The following is an 18,685-nucleotide window of genomic DNA, read 5'->3' as shown; positions in this document are numbered from 1 at the left end:
CTCAGGTCTTGGAAAAAGTACTCCAGTGATAAAACCTATGTGGACTTGCATTGACAGGTTCTGACCCCAAACGTCACATTGGTCCCATTTGGTTCGTGCTTCTAATACAATTGTCCACTATTTCTGCCACTATTCAAAATGTCATAAAATAGCAATTAAATTATTTTGTACCAATGGATGTGGCTAATACCTATTTTTAAATAATACATATTAGAACCAAACCCATATCCTCTTTATGTAAATGGAGAATAACAAGCTTTTATTACTAACACAATCCTATTAACCATCTTGTTTAAGGGAAAAATACAAAGAGCATAAATTAGAATGGCCTATTTACCTAATTTCTCAGGAATGTTTTGAAGGGATGGGTGGTCATTAACGGCACAATGATGCACTTGTAACTATAAAGACAAATGGGTGTCTACATGTAGGTCAACTGTGATTTGCATGTAGTGTCATAGCCTAATGTGATTTTAAGAGGCTTGTCTAAAATCCATTCTTGAAAGAACTATACTGCAAAAGCCTTGAGAGTAGTGACTCTATCTTACTCACTCTGTTATCCCTAATAGCTTTTAGGGCTGTGCCTGGGAGAAAGAGGGTGCTCAGATAAAAACAAATTGCCAAAAACTTGAATTTCCAACCAAAATACAAGGAGACAACTAACAATTAACTAACCAACTGTTAAAAAGCATGTTCTTGGGCCAGGCACGATGGCTCACACCTGTAATCCCAGCACTTTGGAAGGCTGAGGTGGGTGGATTGCTTGAGCTCAGAAGTTCGAGGCCAGCCTGGGCAACACGGCAAAACCCGGTCTCTACAAAATACTCAAAAATTATCCAGGCACGCGATGGTGGACACCTGTAGTCCCAGCTACTTGGGAGGCTGAAGTGAGAGGATCATTTGAGAATGGGAGGTGGTGACTGCAGTGAGTCAAGATTGCACCACTGCACTCCAGCCTGGGTAGGTGACAGAGTGAGACCCCATCTAAAAAAAAAAAAAAAAAAAAAAAGCACATTCTTTTATAAAAATACTGAAGATTTGGGAAAAAAAAATTGAGGGAAGCTAAAGACCCTAAAACCACAAACAGAAGATTTTAAAAATCCCATTGTAAATATGGATAAAGCACCAGGTTAAAAATTGAGAAGTGGGAGGCAACATAATGATTAAATGCTTGGAATTTGGAAAAAGACAAGCCTGGTTCTGAGCTCTAGTTTGCTACGTGCTAGTAATGCCACTTTGGGCAAACTAGTTAAAATTTTTAAACCTCGGTTTCTTTTCCTGTTAAATGGAGATCATAACTACATTAAAGGAAGGTTAACTGAGATGGTTCATATGATTTTTTTAGCACGCTGCCTGTGACACCTCAAGTATTATTATCACAAATAATAGTTTTCTTTTCTGAAACCATTTCCTAAGGATCACAATGTTTCTTGCTAAAGCCCATATACAAGGCTCAAAAAAAGGAGGACCAGTGAAAACTATGTTTGTTACCAGGCTCCTTGTAAGTATGTGTGGCCAAGACTAAGTTCTGACCAGTAAGATGTAAAACATGGTACTTCTGGGAAATCTCCTGATGAAAGACAGATGATCCTTCGTTCTGTTCTTTGCCTGTCCTACTCTCTGAAACACAAATTTAATAGTGGAGCTCCAGTAGCCATACTGAACCATGGGGATTGTTGAGGAAGAGAGTCAAACTCTGTAAAATACTTGAAGAGATTTATTCTGAGCCAAGCATGAGTGGCCAATAGCTTGTGATACAGCCCTCAAGAGATCCTGAGAATGTCTACCCAAGGTAGACTTGGTGTTACACATTTTAGAGAGGGCTAAGGCACCAAAAACACATGCAAGATATATGTTAGTTCAGTCTGGAAAGGCAAGACAACTGGAAGTAGGGGTGGGGGCGATTCTAGGTCATAGGGAGATTCAAAGATTTTCTGTTTGGCAGTTGGTTATTATCTAAAGATCTGGATGGAATCAATAGAAAGGAATGTCTGGGTTATGATGAAGGTTGTGGAGACCAAGGTTTTATCATGCAGATGAAGCCTCCAGGTAGCAGGCTTCAGAGAGAAAAGGCTGTAAATATTTCTTATCAGACTCAAAGGGTCTGTTCTATCAGTCTTAAGGTCTCTGTTGGTGTTAACACTGGTCAGCTGTGAGGCATATCCAACACCGCCCCCCCCCCGCCACTTTCCATCATGGCCTGAACTAGCTTTTTTAGGTTAACTTTGGAATGCCCTTGGCTGAGAGGAGGGGTGCATTCAGATGGCCGAGGGGCTTAGAATTTTATTTTTGGTTTACAAGATGAAGGATGGCTGAGCAAAAAGTTGGAAGGAGCGGTCAGGCACGGTGGCTCACACCTCTAATCCCAGCACTTTGGTAGGCCAAGGTGGGCGGATAACGAGGTCAGGAGATCGAGACCATCCTGGCTAACACAGTGAAATCTCGTCTCTACTAGAAATATACAAAAAATTAGCCAGGCATGGTGACGGGCACTTGTAGTCCCAGCTACTCGGGAGGCTGAGGCAGGAGAATGGTGTGAACCCAGAAGGCAGAGGTTGCAGTCAGCAGAGATCGTGCCACTGCACTCCAGCCTGGGTGACAGAGCAAGACTCCATCTCAAAAAAAAAAAAAAAAAAAATAGTTGGAAGGAGCTGGGGCTCTCACAACATGATGAACTCCCTGGTCAACCCCAGACTGCCTACCTCTGAACATCTTTATGTGAGAGAATACACTTTTTTTTTTTTTTTTTTTTTTTTTGAGATGGAGTCTTGCTCTGTTGCCTAGGCTGGAGTACGGTGGCACAATCTTGGCTCTCTGCAACTTCTGCCTCCCAGGTTCAAGTGACTCTCCTGCCTCAGCCTCCCAAGTAGCTGGAATTACAGGCACGCACCACCACACTACCACACCTAACTTTTTGTATTTTTAGTAGAGACAGGGTTTCACCATGTTGCCCAGGCTGGTGTTGAACTCCTGACCTCAGGTGATCCACTTGCCTCGGCCTCTCAAAGTGTTGGGATTACAGGCGTGAGCCACCATGCCCAGCAAGAATACAATCTTGTACATTAAAATGTGTATGGGTTTTGCACCACAATACAGTTAAATCAAATCCTACTGGAAACAGTGAAGTTTCCACACTGCAGAGGAAAGACAGTCTCTCTAAAAGAAAAATCAGAAAACACCATTATATGTAGGGATTTTCCCTATTTGGTGAATAGTGATATATCTATCATTCACCTTTAATACAGTTAGAATACAATTCCCAATTTAAGTAAAATGTACAGTTGGGAATTTATCAAGCTGGGATTTGAACCCATATTTCTGTCTGACCCCAAAGCCCAATGAGCAATACCTTCCCCCCCACCTCTCTTCTTTTCATACATCATCTCCTTTTTTCCATTTTGCTTTCTGCCTACCATCTTTTCCTCTTTATGTTCTTCCCACTCCCCTCACACCTTATATCATACTTTATTTTAGGAAAACATTTCGGTATGTATTGAATGAGGCTGACAGTAACAGCTGCTCACAATGCTTGGCCTCACCAGTTTCAACACTGCAAAATTTCAAGTGGAAAGACTGCTACTGATCCTAGACAGCATGCTCTACATACTACGCCCAATTCTATTGCTAATCTGTTGGAAAGATGGCCATGGGTGGAAAATAGGTCCTATTTGTATCCCACAAGGGGCTCTATTTCAGAGTCAAGTGGAATGTGTATATTGTTTACACATGCTTTTTATGTCTGCCAAGTACTTGCGGGAAAAGTCTTGATTAAGACCTCCATCAAAGCCACACAGCCAGGGCACTGACTGAATATAGCACTTCTAAGGAGCAATCCCTTGGTGTGAGTTTTGGCTCCGCTCTAGACCCACTGTGTGACCTTGGACGAGATTTCCTTAGAGCTTTGCTTTATTCACTTAAAGGAGATTACTCAGGTCACAGTTGAATTGTGAAAAATAGATTCTACTTTAAAACGAAGAGGAGAGCACGCAAAGTCCAAGCATGGCATTTCTATTTGTGACACACATATCAATTATGTCAGGAAAATGGATCACTTTCCCACAGGAAGTGCTACCTAGTTCAAGCCAGCAATGAAGCTGACCTAGTAAATTTGGATCACTTTATGTCACAATTTTTGAATAGCCTTCAATTATTTATGAAAGTATCTACCATGTATTAATAAATACTGTCTAGAGGAGAGTATGCTGAGAATGCAGACATGAGAAAAGAAATTGTATGGAAAAATAGATCCTTTTCACATTGGTCACTAGTAAAGCAAATGTGAACAACATTGATTCCCTAATGCTAAGTTTCATTAAGGAAATTCACTCAAGCTTTACAGTGCTGGGCCAACTAACAACTCAAAAACTGAAAGGAATGCAAATACACAAACTTGAATCTCATTTTTAAAAATGTCTACCCTTTCACTGCTTCGGGGCATAGTCAGAGTCAAGAAATATGGGCTAGTTGGAGCCAAGTGGTATTTTAGTGAAGCCAAACAAAATACAATTTTTTCTTTACACAATTCTTTCTTTCTTTCTTTCTTTCTTTTAAAAAAAAAAACAACAAACTCCTATTATTTTAAGAAAAGAAAAAGCCATCACTATTTATGAAGAAATACCAATCTCAGGCTCAACAAATCTAAGTTAAAGAAGTTTGAAATTGTTTCCAGTTACTATTTTGCCACTAAGGAATACATATTAAAAGGCTATATAAACAAAACAAAACAAAAAGTGCTTATAACTATGCTACAGAAAGACAGAACATCTGATCTTCCACTTTTCTTTCTGTAAACAGTTATGGAAATAGTGAAAGGACAGTAATTGATAAGCCAGAAGCACTATGTATTGCATCTGTTCTAAATTCTGGTTTCTTAGCCTACAAAGTCTTAGAAGTGCTCAAATAAAGGCTCATTGTAATTTACTTTCATTTTCTAAAGATTGTATTTACTTACCCATTCTCTTCCTTCCAACTTATAACTCTCTTCTCAGCTCCTGGCTCCTTCCTCCAAGATTCTTCCAGTTATAAGGAATAAACAAGCTATTATTTTCTCTACATTATACCTTAGACAAAGTCTGTCACAAATAGTGGAGATGAAAAGGGCTGAATGATACAGTTTATCCTCAGTAAAAAATCGTCATGCTAACTTGGTTCTTTTGAAGGAATCAGTAGTCCCAATTATTTCATGACATCTGTATAAGTCACAAAAACGGTTATAGAAAAGTATTACATTTAACTGCTATGACTGTAGCTCTAAAGGTGCTAGGAGAGGAAACAGGGATTTGTGGTACTTGGGCCAGAGTCCTGAAAACAGAAGATTAGTAGATGTGGACAAATATAATATAAGTACAACACTTTGATGTAAAATGTTAGCTAAGGGAGTGGTATTTTATGTGTTGGGAGTGACAGTATTTAGGTATTCAACCTAACGTAAAAAGGGAGCCAGTGGTATGTTAGAGATAGCTTGTACCAGTTCGTGAAAGCTAACCGTAATTTTAAGAAATTCTGTGAGTAGGTTGATGTGATGCTGACAGCATGTAATTGACCATGTTGGAATAATTTACACCATGAAAATTGGCAAGTGCTACAAATCAGCCCTCCTCTCCACCTGTCCCAGAGAGTAGATTGTTCAACATTTCCCAGCTTACAGCTGTGGAAGACTGGGAATACAGTTATCCAAATTATCACATTTCAGGTGGAGTAGAAGGGCATTACCATGAAATGTTGAAATCATATATATATATACACACACACACACACACATACATACATATATATAATATATATGTATACAATCCACGCAGGTCATAAAGACAACTGTTAAAAAAGAAAAGGCAAAGGCCATCTCTGTACTTAGGTAATTCCTTCAAGATTCCATGAGTCTACCATGTTACTCAGAAATTTATTCATAAAACTGATCTCTGTTCTATTCTCTCATTCAAAAAGGTACATAACCCCTAGACAGTTTATTTTTGCCATTTGCCTTCTATGTATACTTATGCATTAATTTTTTCTAACATATTTTTACCTTTTAAAATAGACAAGAGGTCCTTAAAAACCAAGTGCTATCTATCAATTTATAGTTTAATTCCATCAACAGCTAGATTGCTGCATAACTTAAGGTAATTAAACCAGGTGCCCACCACAAGAGGTATTGGTTATTTCCAAGCAATTAAAAATGTGTCACAAAAGTAACAAATGTGGTGGTCAAGTAGACAACGTATTTTTCAAAATGTAGCACTTATCTTGCTAATAATAGACTTTTGAAATTATAGTAAGTTGCGGCCTCAAAATATTAAGTTGCACTTTACTCAATGAGCTAAATAGGACTTGACCCAGTAAATACTTGCCATCGGTTTCATGCAAGATTGAAACCAAGGTCTAGGTCATTACTGAAACAACTGTAGCCACATAGGCTACTAGGGTCTGGTAAAATGAGAATTCTCCAATCGGCTCAGCCTGTGGTAATTTCTACCATACAAATATTTGTTCTGTTCTAAAATCTGTCCTCATGACCATAGCTGCTATTTGCTGTGGTTCTCAAAGTTGAGTATTTGGACCATTCTGATACTTAAACTCCCAATCTGACACCCAAAGTCAAAACCTCTAGAGTTACAAAGCTTGGACATAGAAATGGAAGCCAATTTAGCTGGGAGATATTGTAACACATGATTTCTGTAGGGAAAAACACAAGAAACTATGGGAAAGATATTTCACTTTAATTAAGAAGATGGTTCCCATTATACATTTTTATTTTTTAAAATCTCATGACATGTATGATATGTCACTTATAAAGTTCAAAGTTTCTTTGCATCTCGATTTAGGCCCAAAGAGAATAATGTGGGGGAAAAACCCTGAGTTAATATTGTTTGAGAGTCTAAAGCAAAGAGGCAGGGGGAAATAGCCCATATTTAACATCTTAAAGGGAATTTTTTAAAAAACAGAGACGTTTTGGCCGGGGGCGGTGGCTCACGCCTGTAATCCCAGCACTTTAGGAGGCCAAAGCGGGTGGATCACAAGGTCAGGAGATCGAGATCATCCTGACTAACACAGTGAAACCCCGTCTCTACAAAAAATACAAAAAATTAGCCAGGCGTGGTGGCGGGCGCCTGTAGTCCCAGCTAGTTGGGAGGCTGAGGCAGGAGAATGGTGTGAACCTGGGAGGTGGAGCTTGCAGTGAGCCCGCGCCACTGCACTCCAGCCTGGGTGACAGAGCAAGACTCCATCTCAAAAAAAAAAAAAAAGAAGAAGAAGAAAAAGACTTTTTTTTCCCAAAAATTAAATCAAATAAGCCCATTATGTAAACTTGAGAAATAACAACTTTCACAGTTTTGTTTACTCATTATCCAAGTCATTTTGTAGCATTCTCTCAGTTTAACTCTCTGCAGTATAGTATCTACTGATTTCATTCAATTGCTATGTTTCTCCTGAAATTCACTCATTATTTCTTCACAGGAACCAGAAATACCCACCTGGTGCTTTCCTGTCTCTGTGCCTTTACTTTGGGTGTTTTCCCCACCCCATTCCTATTTTTTCTCTCCTCCAAAATCTCTTTTAACCAAACTTCAACCCCTCATTTAAAGCTCACCTCAAATACTGCTGTTACTATGAAAACTTTCCAGGTATCTCATGCCAGAAATAAGTCATTCGACAGTGGACCCTTGCATAGCACAAACCAGTGCTAAGGCGCACATTCTTTTATAATTAAAAGAAGAGGCATTTAGGGTAAAAGAGCAATGTTTAGGAAAGGAATGGTTAGTGGTTTTACACAGGAAGTACATGATTTTGTGCCAAAGTGTGGATCTGATTTCAGTTCCAGTTCTAAGTTATTTGGCTTTCAAGAATGTTTCTAAAACCTTACTTTCATGATCATGGCTGATGGGAATACAACCACCAGAGTAGATGTCCACTAGTACAGCAAGAGAACAAATCCACTGAGACACCACAGTATCAGAGCACTCATCGTAGAGAAACAGAGAACATTCCACGTCATTATACAGGTGTAAGGCAGGAGCAAACAGCCCAGGCCAGACGACCCTGCAGTGATCAAGAATGACGTGGACAGCAAAGAACTGTAACACCAAAAAGAAACCCTGCTATGAAAATGCCAGACCGCCATGGTTAAGGGAGACCAGCAGTTCCTTAAGAGAAGGAATAGGACGCTGACATGAATCCTACAGTATATCCCTTTTACATAATCATGTATTTCCTATAAGAGTAAGGATTCGTCAATTAACAAATCTGTATCATTTTCACAAAATGCCAAACTGATGAAACTTTTTAGTTACTGTTCTATATAGATCCCTGCTTCTACCTCTAAATTTCAGTAAATTATGAATGATAATAATACCTACCTTATAAATTATCAGGAGGCTCCCACGGCATCCTGCCAAACCCTTACTATCTTCATTGTAATTGCTGAAGATATCCCTTCACCCTCCTTACTGGTGAGAGGCAGGAGAAGGGCACAGACTCTGGAGCTGGACTGCCTGGGTTCAAATCCAATTCCACCACTTACTAATTGTGGGACCTTGGTCAATTTACTTAATCACGCTGTGCCTCAGTTTCCTCTTCTATATAATGTCGATAAAAATAGCATCTGTCTCCAGGCTGCTGTGAGCACTAAATGAACTAGTGTCTGGCCCAGGGGCAATGCTACACACTCCAGAATGCTACATTAAATGGTAAATTTTTATCATTGTTAGCACAATGGTGCACACCTCAGAAGTGTTGCTGAATGACTAAATAAGTGAAAACACGAAAGGAAGATGTTACACTAGAGAAGAGAAGATGGAGGCAAATTTCAGCCTGAGAACATTCCTGTTAAGCATCATTTCCTTTCATGTAGATGAGGATATGGACATCCTGTTCCATGTCAACTCTCAAAATCAGTTATCACTGTGGGAAATAACTTCATAATAGTTAATAGCTTTTGATGTTGCCTTACACGAAAAATGTTTTCTCTGTTCAAATGTTCTAGAAGCACAGCAACTCATTTTTAAAAGGGGTTAGCCAGGCAGGGTGGCACGTGCCTATAGTTCCAGCTACTTGGGAGGCTGACGTGGGAGGAGTACTTGAGCCCAGGAGTTCTGGACTACAGTGTGCTATGCCAATCAGGTGTCCACACTAAGTTCCCCATCAATATGGTGACCTCCTAGGAATTGGAGATCACCAGGTTGCCTAAGGTGGGAGGAACCAGCCCAGGTTGGAAATGGCACAGGTTGAAACTCCCATGCTGATCAGTAGTGGGATCATGTCTGTGAATAGCCACTGTACTCCAGCCTGGGCAACACAGCAAGATCCTGTCTCTTAAAATAAATATTATTAAATTCAATTAAAAGGGGCTAAAATTCTGGGGTTGAAAGAAAACCTATTAGCTGCCTATTCATAAGACAGGAGACAGGACTCCTAACATGCTGCCCAAAGCAGAGTCACCAAATAGACCAAGCGCCAGCCTTCCTGAATGTTCCTTTACGTTACTTTAATCTACTGGAAGCTGGTCACTTGGAAAGAAACTTACATGGGAGAATCACACAGAGATAAACCTGCTTTAGTTAAGGTATCCAGCTTAGCTAAAAATCTTATTAAAGCCTTAATGCATGACAGAGAGAGATCAGGCTAAAGTGATAAGCTTTTGGGTCTGTCTACTAATCTGTCTTGTCCACAAGGCAGGGGTCCTTCAAGTCTTTCACCCCAAACAGCATTCTAATGTAAAAGCCAGCAGCAGACTGTGAGGTCAGCTCTCTACTAGCCTACACTCAGGGTTCTGTACAATGCCAACTTCAAGTTGTAACACCCAGATTAGTAAAAACATCCCCAGAGAATAGGATGTTTGGGATAGTCATGTCATGAACATTGCTGAGATAATGTTTACTCCTGTTTAACCATCAAAACTTTTATAAAAGCTATGAGACAGAACTCGTTCTTAAGAATACATTACAACTCTTCTTCAATAGTATCCTAAATGTAATTGAAACTTCTTTCAAGGTCCAGGGGTTCGTAAAAGAACCTCTCTCCTAAAGTGTGTCTGGCAAGTTATGACTGGCAAGAAGGGACCAACTCCTGCCTTAACAAGTTAAATCTTAACACAGAGCAGAAACAGATGCAGCATTATCCATTATCTTAACTTGGGTTTTCCCTGGACCTCTGATTCTCTAATGAACACAGCTCCCTCATTCATGATTTCAGGTAAAATCTTGTCAGAGCTGAAAACAGATGAATTCTTGTTGTGCTACTACTCTTTAATACCCAGGTATAATCCTACCAGTATTTTTCAAAGTCCTTACTTGGACCATCTATGCCCTTCCATCCAACGGAACAGTCACAGACATTGGGCTCTCAGGCTGTTGAACCAAATGCAGTACCAGCAAAGCCGTATCTTCCCCTGGTGTCCCTGCTTCCAGCATAGTGCTCTGGAAAGGCTTCTCTGTCATGCCCATTTGACTCTAATTCAGTGTCATTTTACCTGTGGTCCAGGGACATAATCACAAGCCCAATTCTCTTTCATCTCTCCTAAACTTTGTGCTTGCCACTTCTAATCTTCTCTTGGCTGGGAATTAGAGGTTTATTAAAAACATTTGCAGAATGAGAGTTTGAGGGCTCCTCCCACGCATTAAAATACATGCATTTTGTGACAACCACTTTGGCTGCTCATAGGTTCTCAGGTAATATTGCTGGAAGCTGAGTTCAGGATAAGTAAGAGGCTACTGTGGTAAAGTTCCCTCTGCTAGAGGGACCTTTGGAGGGAGGATGGCATTTACTGAGTATTTTACGTGCTCCATTTGCCTTGAATATTGATATACTTTACTCCTTACTTCTTTCAGGTATCTGCTCACCGATGGCCTTATCTGTGACACCTTCCCCAACCACCCTCTATGAAATAACATTCTCCATTCCTGTCTTTCACTAGACCTCATTTGTTGCTTTATTTTTAATCACAGCGTTAATCAGCTCTTGGCATACAAAGAATAGTATGTTTGTTTGTTTATTGCCTGTCTCTGAGACATGAATGCTGCATTCATGAGAATGGCAGTTCCACAAAGTAGTTGGCTTATCTGTTTTGCTTAGGTACTCAATAAATATTTGTTGAACAAACACTCCAAGGGTTGTTAAATACATTAAATATCATGCCATTTTAATTTTCCCTACCCTTCAAGTCACATATTCCCAGACTTTTTATAGACAGAGAAACTGAAGTTGGTTACTCAATACTTGGAGAGCATAATGTCATGGTTAAGAGCATGGTTCCTGGAACCAGCCTGGCTGGCCTACAGTGTGGCTCAGCTACTGCCTGTCTCTATGATGTCAGGCAAGTCACTGAACCATTCTGGACATGGAGCTGCTTATCTGTAAATGGCAATAATGATAGTACTGCTTTATCAAAGTTGTGGTGAGGGCCTTCTATCTATAAAGAGCTTAAACAGTTCATGGTTCATAGTACGTACTACATAAGCGTTACATAAATAAAAATTAAATCTTAGCTGAGGGTCACCTTATAACAAGCACTAACTTTCTCATTCTGATTTCTCACTCATAGAATGACTTCCTGATTGTAACCAGGCTTCCCGGTTCATCCATCTACAGAGGAAGTACAGATGTAGCTATTCTGGCCTGTGTTGCACAGTTACATATTTCTTGTCATAAATTAATCAATCAGTGAGTTTTGGTTAATGTGCTAACAAAATCACGGTTCTGAACCAGTAAGACTGAGGCCCAAGCCCAGACAGTGTCACAAAGACACACCTCATGCAGTTGCTTGGTTAGTGACCTCCTAGCCACCTTCTCCAAACAATACCACAACTTTTTATTCAAATATCTACAACACAAGCTGAGTCACTAGGCAGAAGGAAGCACTGCCTGAGAACCCTTTTCTCTAATCAGCAGACCATGGAGAGAGATGACAGGCAGGAGAATTCCAGGGAGAAGCGAACGCTTTGCCAGCCTCACAGCCCTCCCTCCGCTTCCTCCATGACTTCAGAATGGCACAGTCACTGTTTGTGGTCACAAACAACCTGCTGTCCAGGTTTCACTTGAACAGAAGGTGGAATGTTTCACCTCACAAAGAGCCTTGGCCCTCACTTGAAGGGTAGAGCCAAGTGCCGAAGCCACAAGCAGCCCACAGGCATTCCGCACTCCCTGAGGCATCTCCCTTGTGTTACCTTGCCCTGGTGATCATGTTTCATTTCCCATCCCCGCGGCAGCTCTAGCTGTTTGTTCGCGAACATGTTGAGGAATCCCACAAGGTCCCGGTTATGCTGGTAGCGTTCAAAGTGGTGGGTGTCCCGCCGGACTTTGGTGATCATGTGCTTCAAACACGTGTTGTTTGTAAACATGCGGTAGGCACTCTAAAGAAAAGAATGGAGAACCCATGTTAACCCACTTGTGACATGCAGAAGCACCAGAAATACTACACATGGGTATGGCTAATCTTCCAATAAGTAATGAAATGCATATATAGGCTTCGACAGAATTCTAGACCCATGTATGGAAACACCAGACAGAGCAAAATATCTTGAACAAAAGAAAACATAAAGACCACAGAAGGTAAGGCAGTCTCCACAGCTGGTGTCTAGGTCTCTTCTTTTAAATTTTTATTTGTATTTGAAGTTCTGGGGTACATGGGCAAGATGCGCAGGTTTGTTAAATAGGTAAATGTGTGCTATGGTGGTTTGCTGTACCTATCAACCCATCACCCAGGTATTAAGCCCAGCATGCATTAGCTATTTTTTCCTAATTCTCTCCCTCCCCCAACCCCATTCCCCAACAGGTCCCAGTGTGTGATGTTCCCCTCCCTGTGTCCATGTGTTCTCATTGTTCAGCTCCCACTTAAAAGTGAGAACATGTGGTGTTTGGTTTTCTGTTCCTGCATTAGTTTGCTGAGGATAATGGTTTCCAGTTCCATCCACGTTCCTGCAAAGGACATTACCTCATTCCTTTTCGTGGCTGCATAGCATTCCATGGTGCATGGTGTAGATATACTACATTTTCTTTATTTAGTCTATCATTGATGGATATTTGGGTTGATTCCATGTCTTTGCTATTGTGAATGATGCTGCAATGAACATATATGTGCAGGTATCTTTGTAATAGAGTGATTTATATTCCTTTGGGTAAATACCCAGTAATGGGATTGCTGGGTCAAATGATATTTCTGGTTCTAAATCTTCAAGGAATTGCCACACTGTTTTCCACAATGGTTGAACTAATTTACTAAAGAACAAGCATGTTGTGAAGTCTCACTACACATGGGCCATTAAATCCTGAAGCTGGTTTTAGGAAAGAAACACACAGTCAAAATTACCCCACACTGGAGATGAATATGCCACCTTACATTACAGAGAGCCCTGACATAGCCAGTTTCTCCCCCAGTATTGGACTAGGTTACTGGCACTTTGAGTGAGTGCCAGATGACACAAGTAGTATATACTTTAGGGCCAAGTTGCATGCAAAAATGCTTGCCATATATTTCTATACTAGAAGGACATGCAATGGAATGAGCTGCTCTCACTGACCATCACACTCAACTGAGATCACAACAGACAGGTTTTAGAATCTCACCCTTTATAGAGGCATATAAGCTTGGTGAATGGAATAGCAGGCTGAGCTGCCTAGGCTGTACATCTCATTCTTTTTTCTTTTTCTCTCTTTTTCCTTGTGTATATTTGGTTGGATGTATATAAATGAAATGCAAGTTTTAAAAAACTCCACTATACCACCACACAGAAAAGCGATTGTTTTGTCCAAAACCTTACAGTCTTCATTTCTATCATTAAAGAAGATTCCACAAACTCATTATAAGTCATGATTGTCCACATATGAGTCAGTCAATAAATATTTATTGCGTAATACCATGCACAAAACAGCAGAAGAGGAATAATTGTATGGCAGCTGTTTCCTTGAATCATCAGAGGGAATATGATATTCATGAAAGTGACCAGGCCGTGAATGATCTATCCTGGAACTGTATTCTTCTCAGATTGATTCAAAGGGCTTTGGATTCCTTTTATCTTTAGTGTCTCAGGGACATTAGACTGAGTCTGGAGATCTTCCAGCTTTATGTGTTCTGTTATCTATTTTAGTCTACATTGTATGGGTTCTGTTATCTATTTTAGTCTAAACTTTATGGGTTCTGTTATCTATTTTAGCCTAAGACAGCCCAAGGCAAACCGCAAGAACTCTAAAGTCTCTGGAAATGATTTCATTTTAATAAACATTTATTGTCTTTGCTGTGCCCAGTACTGTGGTCATTATTAGGGATCAAAAGAGGAATGAGTATGAAGACAGTCAACAGTACTCCAGTCTTTCTAGGATCCCTCAAGATGTGTCATGTCCAGGTCAAAGCATTTATTGCTGATGTGAGTCCCTCTAGAGCTTTCTTCCCTTTGACACAGCAACTGGCAATGTTTGAACAGGGATGCTCCCCAGTCTGGCTCCCTGGGTCCCTGAGTGACCACAGGGACCCTGATAACCTGACTTGGAATGAGAAGTAATCCTTTGTTAGCTTAAGCCATGGAGATTTGTTGGTCGTTATTACTGAAGTACAATTTAAACTATTCTGATTGATTCACCATCATTAAATACTTGTTCCCTATCAAAACAAATTAAAGGAAAGACGAAAGGAAGGGAGGAGGAAGGGAAAAAGAAAGAAGACCACAACGAACCATCCTTGAATCTTAGTTCCTCAGTACACTTGAGTATAAAGTACTTTGGAGTCATATTTCAACCGACAGTCTAAATGAGAGGAGGTTTTGATGGCTGTGAGCAGTTGCGTGGTTCAGAGCAGAGAGTACTGTCAATGCAGGCAGGCCTATGCAGGGGCTCTGGGCAATTAGAGAGCATGAGAGAACAGGAAAGTGATACCATGAAAGCAGAGAAGGAAATAACAGAAGTTGGGCAATGTCAGAAAAAAACCTAACTTCAGCTAAGTAATAGTTTTGCCTCTATTGGCTGACTGCTTTGAGTTTTAAATACAATCAGCAAGGCAACTGTTTTCTACATTTGGCTCAGTGTTGCTGATATATTTCACATAAGTCATTGCAAGTTAGAGTCCTGAGACCACACTAGTTTGTGTAGGGATCACAGTGAGCTTTCAGGTCTAACTACCTAAGAGTAAAACAAATATTAAATCTCTTCAGGGACAAATTATTTGGGGGATAATCCTGTCGGATAAATCATTACATTAACTGTTGTTCTAAATAGGTACACCTTTTTGTCACCTTCACTGCTCCCTCTTCTCACTAAAATAAGTAAATAGGCCACATTCTGATTTCTTATCTAGAGCACCAGAAATGCTCCTCACTTTGTTAGAAAAGAACTTCATTAGGGCAAGAAGTAGTGGCAATTAAGTTAAGAAACCCATCCCAACCTCAGGTTTGAAGTAATTCCCTGGGGCTGAATAGCTCTTTAAGCACAGAAATCTTAATGCTGGTCTTATAATTAATTATGCCCTTTCAGCTTCCTCCTCTCCACTCAATGAAACATGTAATATGGTGCCAAACACATCTGATCTTTGCAAAGAGCATCTACCAAAGTAATTCAAAGCAAGAAAGATTTCTCTCAGTAACTAGTAAACAACCTTTAGATCCACAGTCTTTTCAAGTCTGAATAGTAAGTACATGACTGTTAAGGTCTACACAAAACACTTAAGCCAAACAGGAACATACTTCTAGACTACTATGTTTCTATAAAAACAAACAAACAAACAAACAAAAAACTATGTTTGAATAAGTGCATATATATGTTTATGCAAAAACCGCATGTGTATAGGTATGTATATATAGTTTTATGTGTGTGTGTATATATATATAGATCCACAGTTTGGGAAGGATATTTATACTCCATATAGAACTACAGTGCTGATTCTAGTCTCAGCTCTGTCACATATAGAGACAAAGAAAACTACTTAATCTCTGTCTCAATTTGCTTAACTGTAATATGGGATAATAATAACTCCCTTGCTTTCTCCATAGGCACGTGAGATTCAAATCCAGTTGGACAAAGGATGGTAAAGTAATTTGAAAAGGTCAAAATCACTTTACGAATACAGGTTATAAGTAAATAAAAATATATAGGGGATTATATCTATCATACCTGTGTTATAACAGATAAAGAGAGTGGCAAAATTGTTCACCACTTTTAGTCTTTAAAGATCTTGCGCCAGCTAAGCTTCATTAGTTACGTGCTAAGCCATGTGCTAAGCCCTATGCTAAACCCTGAGGATACAGAGATGAGCAAGGCCTGATCATTCAAAAGGATGAAGAGGGAGAATTATAGGGGGAGGTGGAAGGAAGAGATTTCACTGGAGGCAGAAAGAGTTGGAAAAACAAAGGCCACGACAGTGGTGAAAATACTGAAACACACTGACAGAATGAGAAGAGGTAAGAATGGGAGCAGTCCAAAGAGCCAAAACCACTAAACAGATAGAATTAGGTTGACAAGAGTTTAGTCTTCGTGGAAGCTGACATTGACAAAGCTGTGGGTTAAGAGAAAAGAGGCATCTTTATTCTCCTGGGGTTTAGTAGTTCTAACTAGGTGAGGATCCTTTTCCATGTTTGTTTGTTTGCTTGCTTATCTTATACAAAAAGATGCAGTAAATGAATCTGATATTTTACCTGAAACAAAAGTAGATTAGAGAAGAACCCATGATACCTATTTCATAACATAGTCTCATGATAATGAACAGAATTCACCTGGGAAGCTGCTGCACATGGACTCGAGCAGTTAAGAAGAATTGGTCATTGTTAACAGTAGACAAAGCCCCTTTAAATGATCTCTAAAGGAAACAACATTTTGTTTTCCTTTGACATAATTTAAATATTCTTTTTAGTTATTCCTTCTCAATTCCAAAAATCCCTGTTCCAAATTCCCTCCTGGTTGTTTCTCATCTTCCTAGCAAGAAATAAACACTTGATGGTTGAGTGAATGATCAACTGAATTTCTTGAGTGGAATTTTGTTAAATAACACTCCTTAGAACTTAAATGTGTTTTTGTTTGGTTACATGTTTGTTTGAGGTTGTACAAGTAAATGTCATTGCCATTTGGCAGCAGAATAAGAAAATTATATGCAAACACTCAGTTCTTATCAACTACAATGCAAATAATAATCAATCCCCTCTCCTTTTTTTGCAGGTTTTCCTCAGTGTTATGATGACCAAATGTCCTAGATTACCTGGCCCAGTCCTAATTTCACCTAATTCTGTTCTCTTCGATAACATAGTTAAGTACATTACTGATAAATAAAGTCTTTCTTTCATATTTCAGAAAGCCTTCATCAAGAATAGGCGTTCTGAATTCAGGTCTGGAAAAGCACATCACAGAATCTACAGCAAACGTCTCTCATATTCACAAGGGAGCAGATTTGAGCACTTGTATACATTATTCACAAAAAATTTAATATACACAAAATTAAGAAAAGTCTGCATAATAGGTATGCAGAGATATGAAAACAGTCCTGTTCTATACAGTTTGCCTTCATAATATTTTTAATTTTATAGGATTCACATTGTTTTCATCTAGCTAGAGTAAAATGGAAGAGAATTGTAACACTAACAAAACTAACTACAAATCATCAATTGCTCTATTTTGCAAAAGCAGGAATTCCTGAGTTTTAACAACATATTTGTGGATTTTGGAACAGTATTTTTCTTCATTAAGTACTAAGAAACTAAAATGATAGAATTAATGTATTTTTAGAGCTCATTAAAAGCCACAGTAGTAACTATTTGGCATGTATGTTGGAAAATTATTCAGTTGAATATATAATGAAATATATTCATGTATAACATTAATTAGACAAATACAGGCACATGAGCTATAAAAGACATGGCATTAATAACTAAATCTTGAATTAACAAGAGAAATTGTTTGTCAGAACAATTTTGAAAGAAATCTGATCACAACCATTAGAGGGCAGTAGAATAATTCCTAAAGCAATCACAATGCAAAAAAAGAAAGAAAAAACCCACCAAATTTTCTTTCTCAAGTTTTACTTTAGTGTTACGACCACCATATATTTATTTAACACTTTTCTTTCCAATGAGGATTACTAGGTATTACAACTACACGTAATCTGTTTTTCATGACTTTCTTTCAACATAAACTAATACCTTCAAGTCATAAAAAAAAAAGGTTAGGAAAATTATTAAATTCATTCCTTTTGCATATTGAACATTTTCAATAATACGAACAGGGAATTCACTGAAAGAGGTGTAGATCAGAAACAATTCAAGCAAAGAATCCTAGACAATAAATCTTAAAATACGGAAATCAAATAGAAGTTTATTTTATAAGTTTCTGTTAATCTAGGAAAAAAGAAAACATTCCAGCAAGTAATGCCCTTTAGAAAAAATTGTCTGAGTTATCTCCATTAATTCATACCTTGAGACCTCTAGCAAGACAAATCCAGCTACTTCAATATCTGCCATATATAAGTCAGGAAAATAATACTTCTTACATCTGCAGAATTTAAGTCTTATAGAAATGTACAAATGCACAGCATGGATCATCTTTTTAGCTAATACGAATGCAGTTCAGTAAGAGGAAGAAAAAAATTAAAATGCTTTAGAAAGAATACTTCGAAACAAGATAGGCTATCCAGTAAAATAAATTCTAAAATCATGCTCAACTAAAGAAAAAGGAAACATGACAAAAACATGAAAACAAAAACAAAAAAAACAACAAAAAAAAAAAC

General features: G+C 38.9%; 1 protein-coding gene across 3 annotated transcripts in view; it reads right to left on the bottom strand.

Moving 5' to 3' along the window:
- The window catches only part of HECW2 (HECT, C2 and WW domain containing E3 ubiquitin protein ligase 2), a 238,926-nt gene that overhangs the window by 87,644 nt on the left and 132,597 nt on the right, over window positions 1–18,685 (bottom strand). For all 3 annotated transcript variants that reach the window (XM_030915952.1, XM_010381608.2, XM_030915953.1), the window contains one exon: window positions 12,156–12,341. In XM_030915952.1, the coding sequence (XP_030771812.1) occupies window positions 12,156–12,341 (186 nt within the window). The remainder of the gene's footprint in view (window positions 1–12,155; window positions 12,342–18,685) is intronic.

The sequence above is a fragment of the Rhinopithecus roxellana genome, chromosome 14 (assembly GCF_007565055.1).
Source record: "Rhinopithecus roxellana isolate Shanxi Qingling chromosome 14, ASM756505v1, whole genome shotgun sequence".
Taxonomy (NCBI): Eukaryota; Metazoa; Chordata; class Mammalia; order Primates; family Cercopithecidae; genus Rhinopithecus; species Rhinopithecus roxellana.
Note: the sequence above shows the minus strand (reverse complement) of the source record. Positions and strands in the feature narration are given on the sequence as shown.